Consider the following 24,999-nt stretch of genomic DNA (forward strand, 5'->3'; position numbering starts at 1 on the left):
AAAAAACTTATGGTTATGTTTTAAATCAGTTTTGTTATACATTTATAATGAATGTTTCTCATCTCTCCACCTGCTTTTTGCACTTGACAGCCTCTTGCAAGTCCATGTGGTGGGATGAACATTGAAATAGTCCTATGGGGTTTGTACCTACTGTTACAGTGATTACTGCATAGCCAGGTCTTACCACTTGCTGGTCAGAAAGGGATGGGATGAAGGAATTCCTTGTTCTGATGCACAGTGAGCTCCACCTTCTGCGTGTCATGGACAGTATTTCACACATACAGTTAAACTGCATCTTCTGGCTTGGAAATAAGGCAATAAAAGAGCTGTGATACTTTTCTTGGCTAATTGATGTTTTAAAATCAACACCTTTACGGTATTGATGCGTGCTGCTAATACATTATGTGTTCCTTCTACACCTAAACAGTTGTTTGCTGTTGTGAGGGATAATGGTTTCACCAACAAGGCTGTAGCACGAGGGGCGAGCACACGGAGCACTCGCTACCGCAGCTGCCCGGGGCTCAGCGCGAACCTCGGCGGGCACAGTTCGCCGTCTGGGGCAGGTTCAGAGCCAGGCTTGTCCTTGCCCTGCGGCCCGCGGGCTCCGCTGCGCCTCCCCCGGCCTGCGACACATCGGCACCGAGCGCCGAACGAGGGCGAGCTGCCCCGCTCCGGGCCCTGCCGGCGGCGGCGGCCGGTACCCAGCCCTGTGCCCGCTCCCTGCCCGTCTCCGGGCCCGCCCCGCCCCGCTCCCGCCCCGCTCCCGCCCCTCACCGGCAGCGCAGGCGTGCAGGGCCGTGCTCTCGCGAGGCGCTCGGGGCCGCCGCGGAGGCGCGGGCAGGCCGGGCTGGGGCAGGTGAGGAGGCGGAGGGTGTGCGGAGGCTGTGCGGAGTGTGTTGGGCAGCGGCAGCTCCGGGCTGGCGGCGCGGGGAGGCGGCACTGGCGCTGGCGCTGTCGCTGGGCTGCCGGCGGGCCGCGCAGAGGGGCGGGCCTGCCCTGACCTTGCGGGCGCTCCGGCCGCAGCCGCTGCCCTTCATGCGGGCACAGCCCCGCCGGGGACCGTGAGGGGCGGCTGGGGAGGAGCCCCGGCAGGCGCTCGGGTTTTGTTTGGGCTGGAAGCTCGTTACTTAAACCGGTGTTTTAATTAACCTTCTAATTCGTGGTGCGGCACTGTAATTGCGCGCGTGTTTACCTTAATAAATAACCAGTGTACTTTAGTGTTACGAACGCTCTCTTTCTTTTTCTTCAGCAATTTGCTCTGACAAGGCCCGGCGTGCAGAGGCCATGGGTTTGTCTGCATCCTCCCCGGCTGCTGCAGAGCAGTCACCCAGCGCATCCCGGCAGCATCACACGGCGTCTTCACCTTCAGAATGTCCCATGCACCAGGAGAAAATGAGCGGTAACCGTTCTTGAAACCTAAACCATCTAAACTCTTCACGTGGAAACCAGAATGAAAAATCTCGGGGGGGAAGGGGCGAAATTCTTCAAATAAACTTGAGTTTTTCACCTAAAAAAAGTAATTTTCAAGTAAATTTTCCTTAAGAGGAGTCACTTGTTCACCAGCATACTCTGCAAGCTGCTTGGTTTGTAGAGACAGGAGGTGCTTGCTGGAGAAGCTGTGGGTCACTCTCAGTTGTCCCATTTCACAGGGGCCATACAAATCCGTTCCCATGGTGTGCTACACCCACAGTGGGTCAGGGAGCCCCTGCAGAGATGATAACTGGTTGACTGGTTGTCACTAAAAACCATGCACCTGGAAAAGGGCAGCAGAATGGTGGGATGAGAAGAATGCTGGAGGACATCAGTCAAGACACTGGTTTAGCTTCCCTGAGGGAATCTAGGTACCAACAGTTCAGTATAGGAGCCAGCATGGGGTAGGAAATAAGCATTCAAAAACTACACAGCAAACTCAGATCTTACTGTGATTTTGCGTCCTGAAATGCAGGAAAGAGAATGCAGTTAAAACTCTTGCAAAGTTCAGGGGAAAAAGTGAAATACCCATTTGCATTTACATGAGCCTTCAATGAACTTTTCCACTTCCTGTCATGTCTTAGAGTTTTCATCTTGTAGCAAATTGTATACTACTTTTGTGTTTAAGGTTGTCCAATGCACATGAAGACTGCTGATCATAGAAATGAGAACACAGATGATGTTCCTGCACATCAAGAAAGAGCTTATGAGTTTGTAGCATGTCCTGTGAAGTCTGGTGCATCTCAAGGGAAAGATGACATAGATCCCAGTAATATGGTAATTCTTACTTATTTCAGGGGTTTTCTTTAGTCTTAGTTTCTTCCGAAATACTGTAACCAAATATGTAAATAGTGTTACTGTGTAAGGTGGAAACTCTGGGACATAACATTATTTTTTATTTTTAACACTTTTTCTCTTTTCATCTGCAATTTTTTATTTAAAAACAAGTAATATCTTATTTAACATTGTATTCAAATTTACATCTCTTTGATTAAAGCTGGTTTTTAAGTATCTTCTGCTCTCTACTTATTAGTTACATATATGTTTTTTATGATACATTGGTGGATTTTAGGTTCTATGTAATAGTAGTATGGGTGAGTTATGATTAGCATCTCTTCAAGATTTCCTCTGATTTGCAAAAAGCATTGCTCTTTTGGAAGTTGAAGTTTAGGCAGAAAGCATTCCTTTAGTCTGCTGATGACAAACTTGTGCACAGAATTCTACAAAAAAGGATAATTTTGGTGGAATTAAATCAAGGCTGAACTTCTTGATCTTTATAGGAGCTGATTGATTATGCTTTGATTTTTCTCGAACACTGTAACTTAAAAAAATGCTAATACTCTAGTTTGTTGTTGATTTTCCTTGTTCTCCAGATGCCTCCTCCCAACCAGCAGCCATCCCCAGGTCAACCATTTCCATTGTCAACTGTTAGAGAAGAGTCTTCCATTCCTAGAGCACATTCTGACAAGAAATGGGTCTACCCTTCAGAGCAAATGTTCTGGAATGCTATGCTAAGAAAAGGGTAAATACACTGTGAATTACCAGATGTGAACCTGGAGTTCATGAAGTAGTATCATTAGTTATTGCTCATTATTTTTGAAAATTTGTGGATTTTAACCAGTAAGTAATAAATTAGCTCTCTTAAAAAGCTACTATTTTTATAAACATCTTTATTTTAAAGGGTGAGTTGGTCTCAAAGGCCGTGTCTCTTCTAGTGATCAGGAAGATCATAGGGAATGTCAAACAACTGCTACTGGCTCAGAAAATTTTCTTTGAAGTCCATGCACAGGCATACCCAAAGTTTGCAGGATTGCCAGCTTTCAAACTAAGTTGGTTTCATGGTAATCCTACAAAATGACACTAAAAGTTCTATGTGAGAACATCTAACTTCTCAGAATTGCTAAAAATGGGGAAATTTGCTAGTAGATACTTTCAGTATGTGCAGAAGTTTAATGTAGGCGAGACCTAACTGAATTATTAATATCTCTCGTGGCCTAAAAATCCTCCTGTGCTGATGTTTCCTCATTCTTCTGTAGGGATTTGTTTTTCTTTCTCGAACAGGTGAACTTTACAGGTGGTTTCTATTAAAATAATAGTAATTCTTGGTTCTACATATCAATATGGTTCATAACACAATATGACATATTGTATGGAACACACAAGCTTTGGTCCTGTAAACACTGAAATGTATTAATGTTACGCCTTTTGAAAAGGAAGCACACATGCAGTCACAGTGCAGCATCAAGAGAGATGAAAAGTATTTCTAAGTGTTTGCAAAATGTATTGAATACGGGACTTTGGTGCATTAGAAATGCAAGTGGGATTTTTCATAAGCATTTTTATGAATACTGTGGATGTGGTGATGTTTGCACACTGATAACTTTCTGATCCAGTTAAGCTGTTGATTTAGCTATGTAGAATTTGTGGATCTCTGTGATGATAAGTTGGATAACTACACTTCTACACAGAAAATGAAGTGGTTCTCAAGATGCTTAAGTAGATGAGCCAGAAGTTTGCATACTTGTCTTGTGTCTTGCATACAACCTTAAATCTCGATTCAGATGTTCATCAGATAAACTGAGGAAGGTGAGATAGTTATGCTGTAATGTTTATAAACTGTTTTCAAGTTCTTATTTTTTAGGTGGAGGTGGAAAGATGATGACATAACAAGTGAAGACATGACCAACATTATTAAGATTCATAACCAAAATAATGAGCAAGCTTGGAAGGAGATTTTGAAGTGGGAAGCTCTACATGCTATGTATGTACATATTAAATGTTGCATATGAAATATTTGTCATTATGTTATGACAAAGATACGAGATGTAAATTTAGATTAGCATGACTGGTGTAAAGCAAACTGTCACTTTTTAGGTCAGCATAGTCCCTGTTCTTATGAGACAGATGAGTTAAGCACTCTGTATTATAAATTCTTCTCTGAAATTCCATGATTGTGTTACACAGTAGTTTGGATTATGGTTATCTATTCTTTAATCTGTTAAATCTGTGGATTAGATTTGCAGAGAACGGCTTTGTTTGCAAATTTACAGCAATGGAGCAAATCAGAGATACTTTATTTTACCAGCAGTAAGTGGTGACAGAAACTGAGTGACTTTTCTAACCTTTAAAGAAAGAAAAAAAGTAGGTTTGTATCACTTGTAATAAATTTTTTACTGTTGCTCTTTCTTCTACTCAATTTCTGTGTCACTAAAATTACCATAGTGATTTAATCACTGAAAATAAGGCTGTTTTAAAGGGAAAAATGTATTTTTCTTTTTAATTGTGTGCACAGGGAATGTCCATGTGGGCCGTCACTGATGCGGTTTGGAGGCAAAGCAAAGGAGTACTCACCGAGAGCCAGAATACGTTCATGGATGGGGTATGTGGGCAAGAAAGAAGTGAGATGGGAGATGGGAGGCCAGAGAGATGTGTCTGCAAACAGACATGTGGAATTAATTTAAAGATGTTTCACAACTGGTATTGCAAGTTAGAATTACCAGCAGATAGAAGTACTAGTGGGATCTTATGCATAAATTAGTCTTGAATTGGACTTCTACTCCCTCTGCCAGGTTGATGATACCCATTAAAATATCAGCATTGCCTGTTTTATGTGTCCTTTCCAGGTATGAGCTGCCCTTTGACCGGCATGACTGGATAGTTGACCGCTGTGGGAAGGAAGTGCGGTACGTAATCGATTACTATGACGGCGGAGCAGTGGACAAGAACTACCAGTTCACCATCCTGGATGTGCGCCCTGCGCTGGACTCGCTCTCGGCCGTCTGGGACAGAGTGAAGGTGGCCTGGTGGCGCTGGACTTCCTAACTGCTCCTGTGGTGTGTACTCAAAAAGTAACCACTTTCCTCCTAGACAAAGGACATGTGAATACCAGGACTTGAGACAGACTTTCACTGCAGCTGTCACTGCTTTCATCATCACCGCTGTTCTTTGGGGGTGGGAAAGGAGGACAGGGAAATCTCTTGTTAAGTACCAATGCTTTGTGGTGTTTCAAATGGAATAATAAAGTTACAGTGGCAAAAACATGTATCTTAATTCTCTTAAGAAATGGGAAACCTTACTTCATCTCAGATTCTGCATAAGCTTGCCTTCTTTTCATTTAATGACTTTGGTGCTGCACCAAATACGTTACAGTTCTGATTCTGACTGGAGTTTTGAGTGTTACTGAATTAGTGAAAACTGGAAATACAAATACATATGAATACATACTTCCTCAGAAAACTTCAGTTAATCAGTTAAAGGAGGTGTAGTGTATTTTGAAGGTATGTTATGTAGAAAAGGAGAATATATTCATGCCTTAATCTGCAATTTATCTTTGAGCAGAAGAACATCTATTAGAAGCAGGAAATGGGTCACTTTTAAAACAGCATTTCTAAAAGGACATAAAATTGATATTTAATATCTATTTATTTGAGTATTTAAGAGGTGGTTTTCTGATGTAAGAAAATGCATTATTTTAGTATTTTCATGTCCTTAACGTGTGTCATGTAATGAAGTCTGGAGAGCTAAGCCTAATTTAAAGAACCTCATGCAGTGCATCTGTATTTGGCACCCTGGCTGCATTAATGATATTACAGCATGCTTTTTTATTTAATAAGGAATTGCACAAAGGGGTGTGATTACACAGTCACACACATGAGTATAGTGAGGTGTATTACAGGTGTGTGTATAACTGGACTAAAAGGGTAGCAGAAGTGCCAAGGGAGAAGGTTGATAGGAGTGTTTTCTAAAAGCCATGCATGGCTTAAAGATTTTTTTAGTATTTGTGCTTCGTAAGGGAAGCAAACTTCTTTTTTTTAAGTCTTCCGCTGTGACAGCTTTAAGTTTGCATGACTCAGTAAGTTACAGGTGCTGTGCAAAACACTTGGGAACGGAAAGGAGTAAGAGAATATCACATAGTAGCTTCTCCAATGGGGGAAGCTGCCTTCTTGAAACTCCCCAACCTTAATGGGGAACTTGCTGTAGCTGTACATTTTATTTTCTGAAAGTGGCTTATGTTTTAACTGACATTGGAAGCTTTGGTTCTTTTTTTTTTCTTTTAGGGGAAGCTGCTCTCCACTGGTCAGGGAAGCTTTCCAATTGTCATGCATGGTTGGAATAAATACCCAGAACCTGAGACAAAAACTATGCTCTTACCCATATTGACTTTGCTTATTCCTTTTTCACCTTTTTAGTGATTCAGATATATACACATAACAAATAGCTAGGGAAGAAAAAAATTCCATCTGAGTAGGCACTGTATGTATGAGATATGAAAAGTGTGTGAGCTTGTATGAAGTATATCTGAACAATGAAGGAACTGCTCTGTTCTAACAGTAAAGATTGAGGAGTACTGCTTTTTCAGGTGGTGGGTTGTTGGGGAGTTTTTTTGCAGGTGGTTTATGCATTTGGCAACTTGAAACACTGAGAATTCTGTATTTCTCATAACTGAGTATGGAAAGGGTACACCACTGTAGGGAGTACTTTAAAAACTTCAAAAGAACGAGTTTGCTTTGTTGATTTTGGCAGTGTGATGTTGGGAGCGTTACGGAAATTGTAGTTGCTGCTAAATTTGGGGAAACTCACAGGCCACTTCATGTGTTTACTATCTTCTGTTATGTTCCATCTTCCATAGATCCAAAATTGTTCTTTTCTGTGCTACTGTTAATGAAATGTACTACTTCATCATCAAACTAAAAGGAGAATCAAATAAATATACTTTTCTTAACGTTGGTATTTGGTGATCATACTTTTAGCTGTAAGAATTATTAAGATGAGCTTTTGCATGTGTCATATAAGATTACAGTCTGTTACAACTATAATCTTGATATAGATTATATATTTGGAACTGTTACTGTGTATTATTGTATATTACTACAATTTAACTATCATCACATCTTTGAATATATACTACTCATTTTTCAGGTGAATACAGAACCAAAACCCAAAGACTAAATTCAAGTGTTAGCTAACTGAAACAGCAGTTCTCAGAATAAGAGCATATGACAACAAATATATTCATCCTGAGTCTGGCTAGCTTGAGAGGAATGCCAAGAGCTTAAAAAAAAAAGGATAAAATATTCCTAGAAGAGTAAATGAAAATAATTTCTACAAACAGTAAGACTTAAGGATGTAAATGGAGTTTTCTTTTTTAGCCTTGGGTTCCTTGATGCATGATGCATGGATGTCAGAGTGATTATAATTCCAATGTAAATTTGAAAAACAGTGATTTAAATTGTTTTTTTTTAATCCTTGGGAAGGATGTTTTAACTGAAAAACTATTGTTTAGCTATATTAAAAGAAATGTGTGTATGTGCATAAATAAATAAATTTATATCCTTTGTAAGTATAGGAAGGTACAGAGTGTTCATGGAGCCGAAGAAAGTGAAGTAGTATCCTGACAAGCCCTTTCAGGGAATTCTGCAGTGACATCAGGTTCCCACGTCCCAGTCAGGCTGAAACATTTTTGGAACCCAGCATTTCAAACCAAGGTTAACGCTGTGCACATTCCAAAGGGAAAATGCAGACACTTGGTAAAGAAAGGCTGCTTCTGAAATTAGTTCGGTATGTAGATATCTGAGTTCACCTATATTCTGCTTTACTGTGTCAAAGCCTTGTTTGACCTATTTGTTTGACTCCTGCAGATGAAACAAGTTAGGGGTGCCCTCCTGCTCTGCCCTGAAGATGTGTTAAGGATGTTGCAGTGCCCAGGAACTGCAGTCTCTGGGACTGGTGGAAAAGGACTCCAGCATAACACTCCCGGCTGTAATCAGGTCTTGTGTCATGCACATGCAGTCAGGAGTGGTACTGACCTGTATTTTGTGGAGCAGGGAACCATTCTGCATTCAGGTATGGGTTTTGGCCTCTTGCTGGTGTGTTGCTTCAGGCTGCAGTGGCTCCCCTGCACTGGGCTGCCTGGCACTGCTGCCACTACAGGGATACCGGACTGGTTGTGTGCCTGCAGCACCCTCCCTGCTCAGTCACAATGGACCAGCTCTCTGCTCCTCTGCAGTTTGTCCTGTTAGTATCTGGCCAACATGAGTGCTCTGTAACTGGGGAATAATTCAGAGGCTTATCTTTCTGGCATGCCTGGAGTTCCTGACTCTCTCGACTCACCCTGTAACATTTTGCGCTTGCAGGCAGTTTGGGAGGGGGAGCTGTAGCTCTTCTGTCACTCTTCATTTGTTCTTTTTTTCTACTGTCCCCTAGAAACACCTTTGCTCCTTCCTTTCATACTATGCCAATGGTCCTAGCTTCAATCCCTCTTAAGAATTTTTCAGCTAAGCCTTAAAATTTCTGCCCTGCTTTGCTGTAAAAGAAAGAGACTGTGTTGCTGTAAGAAGATAGTTGTGTCCATTCTCAATTATTGCTACTTTCTACTGCCAGAGCAAAGTGTTCTGGATTACCACTTCTGAATTATGAGGTGAAAGAGACATGCTAGTTTAGTGTGAAATGCTGTCTAGTGTTTACATAATGTATTTACCATCAGGACTTTAATGTGCTCTGTAAATTTGAAGTCTCAAATGTGCTGATGAATACTGTTCTGCTTTTAAAAGGTGTGAGAGTGGCAAAGGACCTCAGTGCTCTGAAAAATGGTCATAAATAGTCTGTCATCTTATGCACTCCCATTGTGTTTGTTCCACTCTTGTATCAAAGTGTGGGGGAAGAGAAGCTAGTGTGCCAAATTACAAAAGATGGAGGCACAGATACATTGCAGATTCATTTTTAGCTGAGCAGCTAAGAAAGAACTGGTAGACTGCTAAGAAGCACTGCCTGATATTTGAACTCTTACTGAAGTTTTCTTTTTATAGAGGGTAGAAATGCTTGTTTCAAAACCACCACTTTTTACAGATATCTGTTCCCAACACTTACTAAATTAAATGGCACGCTAATTCTCTGTCTCCCTTTGCTTACACCTGGAGGAGAATCCATGTAAGTTCCACAAGCAGATGCACTTGATGATGCACTTTGAAGATAGAATACACAACGTGATGCTAGATATGTTTATGTCTTCTGTATCATAGCCTTCCCTACCCACAAGTATCTTTACATATGTTCTTTTAAAAAATGCACAGGATTGCTAGATTTTTACAAATTTTTAGTAGGCAACTTCATACATTTTTACTCTCACTGAATGGAAATATGTTCTATTTATTATTCTCCCTTTGTACAAGGTAAATTGCATGCAAGGATCTTTACACAGTGAATTGAGTAAGTATTGATTCTCTTATCAATGTTAGTGCTAGGAGCCTATGGTCATACTAGACATGCCATGTCATAAAAAGGAACCTTTTCAGTTTGCATTAGATGGCTACGTGTTTCTCCTTCAAGAAAAAAGGGCTGGTCAAACTCCTAGAAGAAGAATCTTACATTCTTTTATGACTGTGACAGTTACATATATTTGGTCTTACTAGTTGTACATCAAATTGCCTGGAAGCTTCTGGGCAGAGTACTCAACTCCAAAACTAATCACGGGGCCTTGTGCAAGTGTGAAATGACACATTGTTTACCACTGAGCCACTGATTCTGATGGGAGTTCCTCACAACACATGTCTGCATATTTGCAGTGTGGTTCCATATTTTTGACTGGAGTCTGAATGAATCCAATTTTCAAAAGATTATGTAAATTTACTGCAAGTATTGAGATAGTTATTAGGCTTCATTAAGAAAATTTAAAAGATTACATAATTTCATTTGCTGATGTTCATGGCCTCTCTCATAAAATAGAAACCATCACATTTATTTTCAACATATTATGTGGAAAAAAAAGAATAATGTTTTTGGTTTTCCCATGTTTTGTCATTTTGTGGTAACTACAGAAAGTTTTAGCTATTTTGCTAACATGCTGCTGTTCTTGCCTCCAGCTTCTGAAGAATATGACCCCATAAACCTCCTGTCTGCAGCGATAGCTAATGCTTTAATTGATCATTAGTACACTTTCAAAATGAGTTTCCATCTGCCAAAAGATTAAGTGTCTCAGGGAATTGACTTAGAGCAGTTTGATGCATGGAGGATAAATGCAAGTGCCTCTAAAAAGCACTGCTAGATCACAAATCCTTGAAAAACTTGCTTCTAAAGTACTTACAAGGAAAGGTAATAGAAAAGGTTTTTCCTCTGCTTTGTTTTTTCTCAAATTAGAGGTCTTTTTTTATATATCAATGAGAATTTGTTATCTCATTTTAAAAACCTGAAAATCAAAACCTCATGAAAATGCTGAATTTAACCTTACAGCAAATGATGCAAATTTTGGCAGCTTTAATTTGCAATGTAAATTTTTTGTTAAATGAGCTTATTTTAACTGTAAAAAAACATAGGGAAAAAAAACCCCAAAACCAAACCCCCAAAACTTTTCCACTGTACTTGATAATACCAGGGGAAAAATACTTTCATGCTTTATCATGTATTTTCATAATTAGTGGTGTTGCTTCTCCTGTTTTCTTCAAGCTTTTGCCTCTTAGTTTATTTGGAGATATTTTTACAGGTTTCCTGTTGGTTTCTCTCTGCCATTTTTGTACAAGCCTCTCTGGGGAAGACTTCTACCATTGCAGTAACACTTACAGTTGTTATTAGAGAAATGGTAGCTCCTTTTTTAAGTTTCTGAAAAAGCAGTGCTATTTAACTCAGGTAAGGACAGTTCTGACTGTTAAGAATGCCATGCTGGCTGCATTAGAGCTGGCAACACTTGTATCAGAAAAAATGGGAACTGCAGCTGTCCTGGAGAAGTGCCAAAAGGTGGAGGGAGTTTGTGTTGCACTGGTCAGCCATCACCTTTGCTGTGCTAATGTTGGTGTTAGTCTTGTGAGCCCAAAATGGGCAACTGCGGTGACTTCTAGGCTTCCTAGTGGTCCTTTAATGCCTTCTGGAGTATGTGCTTTTAGGCCTGCCTGCGGCTGTGATGGAGGAGATGGCAAAGGGGCTGGCATGGAAATGACAGCAAAAAGATACAGATGGTTGTTTCAAATGGACTTTTTTCCAAATGTCTGTCTACTCCTCTTCTGATTTGCCACTCGGTTTAGGGGAAAACCGGTCTAAATGCTGTTTTATATATATTCACTAGTGGTTGTTGAAACAACACCTAATTGAGGCCGTCATCATAGTGAGTGGAAGACAAAGGATACTGCTTTTGCAAATAACACTGGGAAGACTAATCTTACCTATGTATGAAAGGTTGCATTCTGTTTGCTTTGTCAGGCAAAGTGGAGGATACTGGTGGCATGATGGTTTTGTGACAGGATGTTGGAGCTGGTTTAATACAGGCTGACTCTAAAAAGTGAGACTTTTCTTTTTAAACTTTGCCACATGTTGATGGGGAAGTATCCATTTAGAGAATATGGATAACATCCTATCAAACACTGCAATGCTTGAAGAAATAAAAAAGGGAAGAGGAGAAATAAGATCTTGACTTTCAATTTCATAATAATGTAATATGAAGGTGAGATTGTAACTGTAGAAGTTCATTTCAAATTTAAATATTTAGTATTTTCAGTTGTCTGTGAATACAAGGAAACTTATTACATTAAGATGGAATTTAGATCTTTGACATGAAGCTGATATTTTCAGAGAGTGAAAAATATCAAGCTGACATTATGCTGTCTCATTTGATGACTTCCAAATGTCAGAGTGCAGTAACTTATTCATAGAGACCTCCATGTCTTGTGATAGTGTCAATTCAAAAGACATTTACATCGACTTTTTTATTTAAACATGTAAAATGGAATATGCAAAGTGGATGAGGAGAAGGGGGAAAGACCAGGGGCAAGGAAGTTCTCAATAATAGAATGGAGGCACTTCTGAGGCTAATTTCCAGCCCAGCCTTCCGACAGCAGCCCGGCAGTGCTTCTCCCTGCCAGCATCTCCCTCCTTTCCTGCTCAGCGCCATCGTGGTTCTTGGTGTTTCAACACAAGTTAGGGACTTAAAAGTAGCAGGATAATCTCTCCTGAAAAGTTACCCTCCCTCCTTGCTTCTAAAAGTGATTCTGTAATAATAGAAGATACTGACTGGTTTTGCCTGGGGGTTAATGGTACTGTTGGCAGTGCACAACCTCGGTGTGAGGGCTGCTAGCAGGATTGCGAAGCCACAACAGTTGAATATAAGATAATTTACATTCTAGTAACTCTTTGTGCAGGGGTGCGTGTGCAGATGCGATCCGGTGGGTCGTATACAGCCCGAGGCCGAGTCGGCTGGTCCTCCCTGGGGTCGGATCGTCGCACAACGCTCCGCACCCCGGGACAGGGACGGAGGGACAGGGCACGGGCTCCTCGGGACAGGGACGGAGGGACAGGGCACGGGCTCCTCGGGCCAGGGACGGAGGGACAGGGCACGGGCTCCTCGGGACAGGGACGGAGGCACAGGGCACGGGCCCCTCGGGCCAGGGTCGGCCGGAGGGAGGCAGTGACACACGGACACTCCGGGGTCTCCCGGCGGCGCAGCGCGGCCATTTTGTTCTCCTCCCTGCGGTGCGGTGCGGCCCGGCGGCGCCCCCTGGCGGCCATGCTGCGGGCCCCGCGGCCGGCAGAGGGCGCGGCGGCGCGCGCCGGCGGCCATGTCGGAGCTGGCGCGGGAGGAGCTGTCGGCGCTCGCCGCCATCTACTGCGAGCCGGGCGCCTGCGAGGTGCTGGCGGCCTCAGGTGAGGCGGCCGCGCTCTCTGCCCGCAGCCCGGGCTCTCCCGCTGCCCCGCGCGGCGGCCCGGCCCGGCAGAGCCCGGGAGGAGGCGCTCCGGGGCCGCTCGCGGCAGGGCTCGTCCCCAGGGGCAGCCCCGGCTCGGTCGCTCGCTGCTGTCGCTGTCGCTGTCCGTGCCCCGGCGGGTGTCTGTGCTGCCGGCCGCCCGTGGGGCACGGAGCCCAGCGGGCCCTGCTCGGGTGTAGTGAGGGACTTTCTCAGTGCCGTGCAGGCCCTGGGAGCAGGAGGGGCAGCGCTGGGAGCGCGCTGGCTGCTCGCTAGGTAAACAAGCAGGTGAATCCTGTACGTGTTGACAAGACCAGGTATTTATCCGGAAACACTGAGCAGGCCTACAGCTGTTGCAGTGTATGAGAAGCGTTGGGTTATCGCTGTTTTTCTGGGGTAAGGTGACAGCCTGGGCACTGTGATGTGCCAGATGTTCTCCTGCTTCAGCAAGGTGTGTACGGCTGTAGGTTTTATAAGGTACTGAGGCTGATGTGCCTCCTGTGGGTGGAATGATCAGGTTTGTAGTACTTGCTCCCATCAGCTGCTGGATGCTGTAGGCGAGGAAAGCAGCAAGTGTAGACGCCTTCGTGGTTTCTGCACCAGCCATGGTGGCCTCTGATCAGAACATGGTATTAAGAGATGGGTTTTGTCAGTCTGTAATGCACAGTGCTGTGAAGATGCCCCTTCAGCAAGGGAGAATAAATCTCAGTAATTTCAGTATACAACAGCAGCTACTGTCAGGCTTAAATGTCAGGTGGGATATGCAAGTGTTGGTGTCTGTTCAGATCCAGGCCATTATAGTGCCTACCACAGATGTGACAACTCTTAGATATTTGTTGGAGAGAGATACACATGCACGTACACACCCAGAATATTCCTGTATTGTGTGTCACAGGTCCCCAGTGTCCTGGGAGCTGTTGCAGAGTGCTGCCCAGCTCCCAGCAGAGTGATGGACAGGGAGCAGCTTCCTGCTGCTTGGGCTGCAGTGAGGTCCTGGGGAGCGCTGCTGAAGATGGATGTAGTGGCCTGCTGTCAGATTTTGTCTGCACATGTATGTGTTGAGCCCTAAAGAACTGTGATTGATAAGGAAACACTTTTTTACTGTGAGGGTGACTGGGTGCTGGAGGTCGCTGAGAGAGCTTGTGGAGTCTCCCTTACTAGAGATAATCAGAATATCTGGGTATTGTCTGGGGCAATTGTCCTGTTGTAGGTGACTGTGCTTGAGGGGAGAGTTTGGATTGAAGACATTCATGTCTGCAGGGAGCACAATTAACCACAGTAATCTAAACCCAGAATTTTGTATCTAGATATGCATGACACACCTCCTGCTCCAGCATAGGCATGTGATTCTGCCGTTTTATTTTTTTTTTGATTGGTATTTAGGGTTGTATTTTTAAAATATGATTGATGAAATGTTTCAACTGAGCTTTATTTTTCAGTGAAAAAGTTTAAGAATGTTATTTTGGGCGTAGTTTGAAAAAGCAGTATCCAGGCTTATCAGATGTTAATTTTTAAAACGTGCGCATATCTGAACATTGCATATACACGTCTGTTCCTCCAAATCTGTTGAGAAATATAGGCACATTCTTTTCTGTTCTTCGTTTGTGGAAAAATGATTTTGTGTTTGTAAGTTGCCAGAATGTAAAAGGTTTAGAAACCTTCCTGAAACATAAAGTGAGGTGCCCCAAGTGCACAACGAGAACAGGCTATTTTATTTATATTGATGTTATGTGACCTTGGAGGGCCTTTAACCAGGCTGTGTTCATGATACATTAGAATCAGGTGTATTTGGTTGATTTCCATAGTTTTCTGCTGGAATTGAAAAGATTATTTACAACAATGATTATTGGTATTTTTCTTACTTATGGAATTTACTTGTTGGAGCTGCAGAATCCTTTAGTCTGTATACAATTACCTTTTGCTGTTGTCATTAACTTACATTTGCTTTATCTCTTCAAACCATATAAATTGTCATTGACAAAAGGTGCACAGACATAACTTCCAGGAAGAGTGTTATGTATGCAATCTCTAAGACATTAAGAGTAATTTGTGTGTTGATCCATGGGATCAAAAAGGAGGCCTTTGGAGATTCATGGTTTTGAGGAATGTAAGACAATGCTTTTACAGGTCTCTTGGTATGGTAAAAACTTTGGCTTTTTGGAATTTAACAGTGAAGTATTCAGAATGTAAAATGTGTTTTTATCAAAACCAATGTGTGGATGAATTTAAATAAACTAATTACAGCGTATCTTTTTTACCTTACGTATCTATTTGCAAAGATTAGTGTTACAGATAGAAATCCATAATTTAATTGTTAATCTGTTCTCTTTTGGTCTTTTCACCAAGCTTGCTATAAAAATATATTTAGATATTCTAGGCTTGTACGTTAGTAGGTGCCATTTTCTGAATTTAAAAATAGACTGCATGTGTTGCATAAAATGCCTTTGGGCAGGAGAGGAGGGGGATATCTGTCTGGTTGACATGGAACATAGGAAAAAATCTGAAGTATGCTAGAGCTAAATATACTGATAAGCATGCAGCTATGGGGGAAAATGAGTTAAAATGTATTGAGTTTAGTCTGATTAGCACATTAAATGCCAGCAGAACAGTCATACCCAACCTTTTATTTCAGAAATAATCACCGTGTTGCTGTGAAGACAACTGGGCCCTTGTAGCATGTGCAAACAAAGGAAATATTTCTTTGGAGCCAGGTTGCGCAGGGCGCCGGTGGTTTGCTCTTTGTTCTGCCAGTGTCTGCAGCGCTGGTGCAGAAAATGGACGCTGCAAGGTTTAAATAAACTTAAGATGCTGTAGCTCTGCAAAGGTCTTGAACTGATTTTTCTTTTTAAAAGTGTCTGAAGCAGATGTAAATGAGCGCAGCTGGGCTTTTCCCGATAGCTCGGGGTGATACACCTTGGGATGCAAGGCTTTTCTCCTTCCCTTGGATTAGTTCATCATCACAAGGAAAGGTGTGAGATTTTTGCAGGTTTAAGAATAAGATCAGTGCAGCAGGAGGCCCTTGTAGAAGGGGCAGGGTTGGCCTGTCCATCCCTCGGTTACTTCTGCCTTGGTGAGATCTGTTGTGACAAGCTAGTGAAAAAATCCTAGGAGGATTATCAGAAAGGTAACATGTTTTTCTGTCACTGTAACTAAGCTGGCGATAGAGTAGTATTTTTCAATTTATATAGGCTGTGCATTTTAAAATCTCTTGGCAGCATAGTTTAAAATAAAGTGATTCATGGGCAGGAGTACAATAATGCTCATCCTGTTCAGCCAGATGCCAGCTGGCTGTGTACCTGGTGGGGCTGCCCTGAGTAGAGGCAGCTGAGGGACATGGGGCAGCAGCCCTGTGTCTGGTGCAATGCTCGAGTGTGCAGACACCCCCGTGGTGGCAGGAGGGTGCTGGTGGCCCCAGGACACACAGTGCAGGGTGTTCTGCCTGTGTCTGTGATTATGTGTGCTGAGCCTGGTGTAACAGCAGAGGAGCTACCGCTGCTGGGCCCCAGGAAAGCATTTGTCAGGGCAGCAGAAGACAGAGATTGGAATGGGAAGGCTTGAGATCCTCCTCTGTAGCTACTGACCACGTGCAAGGGTCTCTTCCAAGGCAGGTGTCTGAGGAACACATTTGCCCTAAAAGTCGTCTGGAACCTTTGATAGGGTCTTGGGGGATTGAAGACAAACTCCTGTTGGCAGGAAGCAACACTTTTGACATATGTGCCTGTAAGTACGGGCATGATTGGGTGTGATTTCATTGAACTTACTGGATTTGCACCTACTGCTTTCAGCACTGGCGTTCACTCTTAGGTAGTGATGGTTTGTAGATGTTTGGAGACTTCTTTATAGTACTGCTAGAATTTGGTAATTGGATTTGGAGGATTTGCTGATTTTATTTTGTGACTTCTCTGACCTTGAGAGTTCTTTGTATGACCCAGGAAGGAGGTTTGGAAACAAGTTCTTGCATAAGCTCTCTAAAGTACTTCTGTCTGTCCAAGTCACTTTTAGGTTCTTTCACTTTTTTAGTAGGTTTCAAATATAAAGTCATAGAGAAGTTGGTTAGCAGCATCAGCAGTACTAATCAAACATAATTCAACTGACTGTCGTGTAAAGGAAGGTAAGGTAAGGTGGGGGGAAAGAGCGCAAGTCACTTCAAAAGACCTGCTCTGAAACTCAGCTTTGCTCTAATCTGCCTTTCAAATCTGGCTTCTCCTGCCCTCATAGAATGAATCAACCTGACATTTTAGCAATTTTTGAAAGAAAAGGGGTGAAGTGTTTAGAATGCATCAAAGGGGTGAAGCAGAGAACATCTGAAGAAGATCATCTTTTATCTGATTGATACCCTGTTACTTCATGGCAGAGGAGCAAAAGTAGGTTAGGTCTTTGTCCCTGCTTTTCACTTTGTCAAGTTTTGTATTGTTTTTCTGTGAAACTTTTCGTTAAGAAGGTTTTATTTCATGAATTACTGTACATTACTTTCATATTAAGCACCTTTAATTATATGATTTATCAGGATGATGTGGTCTGTAGCGTTTCCTGCTGCATATGGTGTGTATCCTTTTCACTCTGAAAATAATTCTATTCTTAAGTAGACCTGCAACAGATTTTGAGCAGATATGCAGATGTATAAACATACATTTATATGAGTACATCCATATTTATATATGTAGTATCTAGGGTCAGGTGTCCAAGAGAGATATTTTCCATATGTCAGTCCAACTGTTGTAGAGGAGTTGGCAGAAAAGATTTAAGTGTATTTTCTCTGCAGGTTGTAGAGGACAAGGAATCTGACTTTTTTCTTTCCAAGTCTCTTCTTAGTGTGGAACTGTTTTTGAATTATTGTCTTAAAAAACACCCAGTGCAAGTCTGTTTGCCTTGCGTTTGTATTGATGTTAGAAGTCTTAGAGACTTCTTCCGGAGCAAACTTAGGGCAGTGCTGAGTCCATCCAGAAAAGTCTTTATTTTCAGTTGTCCTTGCTTTTGCAATTGAGCTGTAGAAGCTGAGTTATGTGTTTGAGAGAGACAGTTCTTTATTACTGGCTTGTCTAGACTTTGAAAGAGCCAAAAGGTGCGAATGCTTTTTAGAATGTGTTAATAACTTTTCTTCTACTATGTTATAGAAGTGTTTCATTTCAGGATTCCCTGCAGGTATAGCTTGAGCCATTGGTTGCAGGCCCCCACCCTGCAAAAAAATATCACCCTCCCTTATTTTATAGGAAATGGCATTTATTTGAGTTGAATTGTTAAAGAAAATAACATGATTTAATGATATATATGTATTTCAACTTCAAGCAAACTATTAATGTTTTGGGTTTTTTTGTATTTTCCAGAGGTGCATGGAATCTCATTTAAAATACAAATCAGTGTGAAAGAACTGCTGGATACAGATGTACTTTTAAAGCTGCTGTTTCATTTACCAGTCAATTACCCATCAACTCTACCGGATATTTCTGTTAACTCAGACCAGCTTACAAGGGCCCAGTGTATGGAGGTGAAAGATAAATTACTTGAACAAGCAAAGAAGCATCTTTCTGAGCCCATGGTACACGATCTCATTCTTTGGGTGCAGCAGCATCTTAAAGACGTCATTAAGCAATCAGCAACAGTTGGCAATGAAAAAACTACTTTGTCAAAAGGAACAGAAGATGGTATCTGGATGCTCCTTTTGCATTTAGATCACATGAGAGCAAAGGCAAAATACGTGAAAACTGTGGAAAAATGGGCTTCAAATCTAAGGCTGACTGGAAGAGTGATGTTCATGGGCAAGATAATATTGATTCTTCTTCAGGGTGACAGGAGCAGCATTAAGGTGCAGGAACAATGAATGTTGACTAGTTCTATCGATTTACCACTGAAACCTACGTGTCTGAATATTTTGTGTGTGTTTTTCTAAGATTAACAATTTTGGAAGCAAATTGATCATTATGAGAGTAGGAAGACCCAACAACTTTATTCTGCATTTAAGAAAAAGAAAGTATTCTATGAGAAAGAAACCAGTGATACCTTTAGACCTGTGGCCTGTATTGCTTTGCTTCCCACTGTAACTATACCCCTGTATCCCTTTGTTTCCTGACTTTAATACGCCTAAATTCAGATTCTTGTATTTCTCAAATGCCCCAGAAAGTGGAAAAATTTGTAGTGAGAAATTAATAACAGACGTATTTCTAAGTCATTGCTAACTGTCTCTTTCCTTGACTTAGAACCACATGGTGCTCCTAGTGCATGCCTGAGCTTTGAAATTCTTGTCTGTACTTACAAACTGCCACTGCATTAGGTGGGTTTTTGTGGTAATGTTCGAGGAGAATGTTTTGGTTTTTCTAACTCGTGTTTAAATCAGTTAGGCCTGCATTTAACTTAAAACTGATGAGTATAAGCAGTTGTGCACTTTTTGGGATGGGCACTTCCAAAGTTTGATCGCTGTGTTCTGAAAAAAAGTCTGTGTGTTTTGAATGAGCTTTTGCATTTTACTAAACTTTGAAAATAATAGGTGACATTAAATGTTTTGGGATTTTTTTTGTCATTTAGGAGTATGTGGTTCTTCAGAAAACTTCTAAGATAGATGTGGACTCAAGTGGAAAGAAATGCAAAGAGAAGATGATGAGTGTACTGTGTGAGACAGAAGTACAGTCACAGCATAAAAGGTATAATTTAGTACTGTTGTGGATAGAAAGGTAACAGAATCGATAATTACATTCTGACAAATCTAGGCATATTCATGACTTTCCCTTTTACAATGTAGGTTTCAGTCGTTTGAAGTCAAAGAATATTCAACATTGGAGGAGCTACAAAAGGAATTTGAAACTGCAGGACTTACAAGTCTTTTCTCTGAGTTTGTGCCTCCTCTCTTAAAATAAAATTGAAAGAAAACACTGGACCTCTAACCAAAGCATAGTTGACTGCAGATGCTGATGGAAGATAAAAGGACCAATGTGGCAAACAATGTTGAAGCTTTTCTGCAAAAAATACCAGAAGTAGTCATCCTTTTGCAAGAACAAGGCAGTTCATACATTAAGAACTGATAATTTTCTGACATTTATGTATTAATAAGTTTTTCCAAGCAATGTGAAGTTGATTGTGATAATTGCATGGCAAGCATGAGAGATTGGGAAGAAATAATGTTAAAAAAATAGTCTTCTAGTCAGACTCTGTTTTGCAGTCCCTGTTCTTCAATGCTTTGTTTGTTCCCTCTCATGCCAGTTTGTTCATAATGGCCTGCTAGAAAGCATGATTAGTTTTGCTTTGGAAGATTCTATGAAGATACTTCTATATAAAACCAGAGCAAATACAGGTTTGAATATGTGAGGACAGCATATACTTAATACCCCTTAGGAGTTCATCTGCTAATTTCTCATTCTCCATTCAGTTGACTATAAATGCTAGATGGTTGATTTGAAGAAAAAGCTCATGTCACTTGGGGCCTGAAAAAACTTAGAAGTGTCTTCTTGAATATTAGTTATTATTCTAAAATGTATAGAAACACCCACATGGAGGATTTAAATTGATTAAAAAGCTGAGGTAAAGCCAATTGTAATATTTTCTTTGATAGTTTGCAGATGTCTTTTTACACTTTATCTGGTTTTACTGTCTGTGCAGCTTTAGATATCTTGATTCAATTAAACTGTTGGAGCAGTATATATACAGAGTTCAGTCTTCTATCTTTCATGACTTCTGTCAGGTTATTTTTGTTTGTTGATTTGGGGTTTTTTGGATTCATCACTGTCCTTGGCCAGCTTATAATTTTTTTAATCAGTAGTCTGTGTTTTACATCCGTATAGTATTACAAATTGTATGCATAATTTTATGAATTGTGCGAGTTGTGCAAGTTCTGTTTACCTAGGGAGAATTGGATATATATTTCATAAAATTATTAACGTGTGTCCTTTGGTTTCTGTTTTACCTGAAACCATTCTCTAGCAAGACCAGATAAATTATCCAGTAATAACAATTTTGCTGTCATGAGTTTCTCAGTAGCTAGCACTGCCATTTCCCATTTCAATTGGTTTTAGCATGTAGCTAAACATGTGCTTTTCTCTTCTCGAAAAGTCAGTCCCAGAAGCCAAATGTCTCATGTATTCTGTGCTAATTAAGCAGATTTAATCAATTCAGTGTAAATTAATTTCTCTCCATTGTACTGGGGGAAGACCAGTACAATTTGTTTAGTTCTCATAGTGTGGTTTGGCACATCATTACATAAGATCTGATTTCCTGTTTCATACTCAGACCATGAGATCATGCCTCTTTCTTTATATATTCTAGAAAAGCAACTAAAGCAGACTAGGAAGATTTTTACACTTTGCTATTTGAGATATCAGATGCATAAAGGGTTGTAGACAGTTTGAAAGTTTTTGAAGTTTTTCAGGAGTTTGGTAATTTTCCTAATATGGGGTGTCTCAAATATGTATGTTGCATGTTGTTTTATGCACTGATGCTAATTTAATGAGATAGTAGCAAAGTTCTTCATAATGAGTCGTTCATGTTTACCACATACAGTACTTCAGGCACAGTAGAAAACAGACTGTGTTGAACAGGTTTTACAAATCTGTTCTATATTATTTTGAAATGGCTTCAGAACAGGAAATGTAATCTTCTATCATTTTAAGTGCATGTGAAGATAAATTTTTACTTTTATAAAGAATATAACACAAGTATCTTTAAAATACTAAAATAACATGTTTTTTAAATTACAGTTTCCAGAATTGAGCTGTTCTCAGGTAAAATACTGGTTAAAAAATTGTGTGTCGGTGCAGTTGAAAGTTTTGAAAACTTTAAACTGCAGAGGCTCCCTCCTTATACTGTGTGACAGATCTGACAAGTATCAAACTCAAGAAAAGGCCTATGCATGCACAGCCTAAGAAAACATAATCAGTATCTCTCTATAAAAGTAAATGCTGTAAGATTTTGCCAGATGCATATAAATCTGTGGTATATGCATTGTAAATCTGCTGATTTTGGGAATCGGGTTGAATGGCATACCTACTCATGTGATCTCAAATGCATGTGACTACAAAAACTGAGGCATAAGTTGTTGTGATCATCTTGCTTGCAAGATTACATGCAGACTTACTAAAGTTTTCCTCCCTCCTAGGAAAGCCATTTGTGGCGTCAGTGTTTGCCAGTTGCACTTGAATATTAACTGGTGTATTTTTGTGAGTTTTACTGCCTGATGCCTTCTTGGTCAACTGTTTGGCCAGAGCTGGCATTCTGCAATAGCCATTTAACAAAAAGAAGTGACAGTTAGGTGAGTTGCAGCTCTCTCCTGATCTGTGCTCATCTTCCTGCCAAATGAAGTTGTAAGAAGCTAGATGATTTCTGTATTTCAGGAGCTGGAAAATGCAGTTTATACAATGGATTTTTACCATAGCTGAATTTGTTATTCACTAGCTTACACTAGACAAATCCACAAGTTCAGTGTAGGAAAGGACTACAGTTTTTTTGCTCGGTTTGATGTGCTTCAGGAGAATTACAAATCTGATCAGCTTGATACTGTTCAGACAGCAGAGAACATGAAAACTGATGTCAGTCTGATTCTGTTAAAGCAAATGCTTTTGCCTACCTATCAATCAGTCACTGATTTTGAAGGGTAGGAGGATATCTTCTGTTCAGACAAGTAAACAATATTTTTAACGGCTGCTCTTTTGGAAGGATGTTGCAGCTGTCTGTTAACTGATGGTTTGTTTGCATTGATTGTGAAAAGAGATGAGCTAGCCTGAAAGTCTCTGGGGCACAAAAGTCATCCAAGTGGGTCCTGCGGTGCATATTCTGCTCTCCAAGGGAACTGAAGCAGACACAGAAGAACAAAATTCACAGATACAGAACAAGATGCAGGGAAAAAAATGCATATCAGTGTCTAAAACGTTAGTGAAGTGTATGTATCTATCAGAATCTGACAATTCAGGTGCAAGGTAGAAGAAATCCACAAATTAAAGATGATATAACAAATTAGAAGCTAGGTTTCTTGTGGGTATTGTGCTATAAATAGTTCTTCAAGCAGCATGGTCAGTAAAGCCTTGTTTCCTGTGGCCTTGCTACTTTCTAAAGTATAGCACACATGAAGCCTTCCCTGTAGAAGATACATTCCTAAAGGTGTTCTCCCAGGTGGGTTCCCCAGTGCCTGATATTGATTGTGCATAAATAGATTATTGTTTGCATAAATCTTTGAAGTATGAATAACATTTTTTCACCTGTTACCTTTTCCTCAAAGTTGTAGGTGGTTGGTTTCTTTTGGGTTGTTAACCTCTCATTTTAATGGAAATGACTTAAATTCAAAAGTTCTGGGAAAACTTGGTAGTATAAATAAGCTTGCTTCTGTATTGACAGCACAGATGTATAACCATAGTTTCTTTTCAAAATCAGGCTAAAATGAAAGATGTTGCAATAGGAATGACAACTTGAAGAATCAAATTTTTTAGGATAAGACTGAGGCTTGATTGGTCTTTTTGAATACCTTGGCTTATTAAGTGTAAAGAAAACAAAAAATGAGTTAAGAAAACAAGAAAGATCCAGAGAAGGGGAATAACTTAAGTGGGGGACATCATCAGTATTGGGAATTTACCTGGTTTTTGTACTTACTCAGTCTCCTTAATTCCTCCTCCTGCCATCCCTGAATTGGTTATTTGATGTTACAGGGAGGGCAAGACACTGTAACAAGTCATATATGAAAATCCTTGACATAATCAATTAAAAATAACTGAAAGTAGATTTGATGATTTTGTGGTTAAATCTCATTTTCCTGTAACACCATTTGTCTCTTACTTCTGCTGTGAATGACCCACAAAACCCACTGAGATTAGTATAAATTATATGCAGAAGTACTGTAATGAGCCTAAAGAAACTTCATAGTGGAAAAATATTTTGTTTACATTGTTTTTTTTAAAAATAGTTTAATAAACCCTGCATATGGATGATTTAAAGCCTAGTGTCCCTTGATTTGTTCAGCTTTATCTGTGAAAATACAAACATAATCATGTTACAGTACATTTGAAATAAGATGATGAAATGTTGCACTCACTGTATTTCTGCCAGACTTTGAGACTGAAATTGCTTACATTATGAAATAGTGCAATTGCTGGAATCAACTTTAATATATCTTGTAGTAGTACTAAGCATTATCATCCTGTCTTTTTGTGTGTAACACATGCAGCACTGGCAGCACTCTGTTACGGTTTTATATTTTGTATGTATACTTCATTTTTTGTTATCTTATGCAAGAGTTATGGTTGTTTATATTCTTAATTATAGACATAAAGGGAACTTGGAATGTGAATATGCTGATAGCATTTTGCAGCTATTGTTCTATGCTGTGTTCATGTATTGGCTTTCATATTAGTTTGTGTTGTCTAACTTCAAAGTGTTAACCTGCAGTGAAGTGAACTCTTCAGGGTGACAGAAAAATTTGCCTAAAAGGCATTAATTTAAGGAATTCTTTGGACTCCAAAGATGAATCCCTTAATGTTTTCAGTTAATTATGCATTCAGATGCTTTAATTTTATGCTAATAAGGTAGCAACTGCTGCACTTTTTTATTTTCTTTGTGTTTCTTAATGTGATACCAGTAGTCTGTTTTTACCCTGTGCTAGAACATAGCTGATCATGGAATTTGTGTCAGTATTTTATTAGTATTTCCAGTTGTAAATATCTGATTCATTATATGTATACATTGTTATCCATTATAACTTGAATGCAAAGTGTTATTTTAGGAAGAAACTTGTTACAAAAGGTCTCTGCATGAGAACAATAACTGTTTTGTGCTGCTTTTCCTATTGTCACCTTTTACATTCCTGCAGCTATGGGAAGCTGCCAGATGATTGGAGTTTTCTGGAGCTGAACTTAACAGACCAACCCAGTGTGTTCCACTAAATCTCGATGCCAGCTGGGTG

General features: G+C 40.5%; 2 protein-coding genes across 3 annotated transcripts; both read left to right on the forward strand.

The window, feature by feature from the left end:
* The first annotated feature begins 1,249 nt into the window (after nucleotides 1–1,249).
* On the forward strand, nucleotides 1,250–7,192 carry HCCS (holocytochrome c synthase). Its single transcript, XM_085068126.1, has 6 exons — nucleotides 1,250–1,399; nucleotides 2,099–2,247; nucleotides 2,844–2,992; nucleotides 4,112–4,231; nucleotides 4,763–4,849; nucleotides 5,094–7,192. Exons 1-6 carry the CDS (start codon nucleotides 1,285–1,287, stop codon nucleotides 5,290–5,292), a joined length of 819 nt encoding a protein of 272 aa, XP_084924252.1. The 5' UTR covers nucleotides 1,250–1,284; the 3' UTR covers nucleotides 5,293–7,192.
* A 5,758-nt stretch (nucleotides 7,193–12,950) lies between these two features.
* RWDD3 (RWD domain containing 3) lies at nucleotides 12,951–24,034 on the forward strand. Of its 2 annotated transcripts, none has more exons than XM_085068136.1 (4): nucleotides 12,951–13,092; nucleotides 18,455–18,933; nucleotides 19,650–19,765; nucleotides 19,864–24,034. In XM_085068136.1, exons 1-4 carry the CDS (start codon nucleotides 13,008–13,010, stop codon nucleotides 19,976–19,978), a joined length of 795 nt encoding a protein of 264 aa, XP_084924262.1. In that variant the 5' UTR covers nucleotides 12,951–13,007; the 3' UTR covers nucleotides 19,979–24,034. The 2 variants fall into 2 exon arrangements, with proteins under 2 accessions (XP_084924262.1, XP_084924263.1); XM_085068137.1 differs by lacking the exon at nucleotides 12,951–13,092 and adding an exon at nucleotides 13,409–13,526.
* Nucleotides 24,035–24,999: the final 965 nt, after the last annotated feature.

The sequence above is a fragment of the Lichenostomus cassidix genome, chromosome 8, assembly GCF_008360975.1.
Source record: "Lichenostomus cassidix isolate B80296 chromosome 8, HeHo_3.0, whole genome shotgun sequence".
Classification (NCBI taxonomy): Eukaryota; Metazoa; Chordata; class Aves; order Passeriformes; family Meliphagidae; genus Lichenostomus; species Lichenostomus cassidix.

Coding starts and splice junctions, on each gene's coding strand:
- HCCS (XM_085068126.1), top strand. CDS start 1,285: ATGGGTTTGTCTGCATCCTCCCCGGCTGCTGCAGAGCAGTCACCCAGC. Junction 2,248..2,843: donor ACATAGATCCCAGTAATATG/GTAATTCTTACT, acceptor CTTGTTCTCCAG/ATGCCTCCTCCCAACCAGCA. Junction 4,850..5,093: donor AGAATACGTTCATGGATGGG/GTATGTGGGCAA, acceptor TGTCCTTTCCAG/GTATGAGCTGCCCTTTGACC.
- RWDD3 (XM_085068136.1), top strand. CDS start 13,008: ATGTCGGAGCTGGCGCGGGAGGAGCTGTCGGCGCTCGCCGCCATCTAC. Junction 13,093..18,454: donor CGAGGTGCTGGCGGCCTCAG/GTGAGGCGGCCG, acceptor TGTATTTTCCAG/AGGTGCATGGAATCTCATTT. Junction 19,766..19,863: donor GTACAGTCACAGCATAAAAG/GTATAATTTAGT, acceptor TTTACAATGTAG/GTTTCAGTCGTTTGAAGTCA.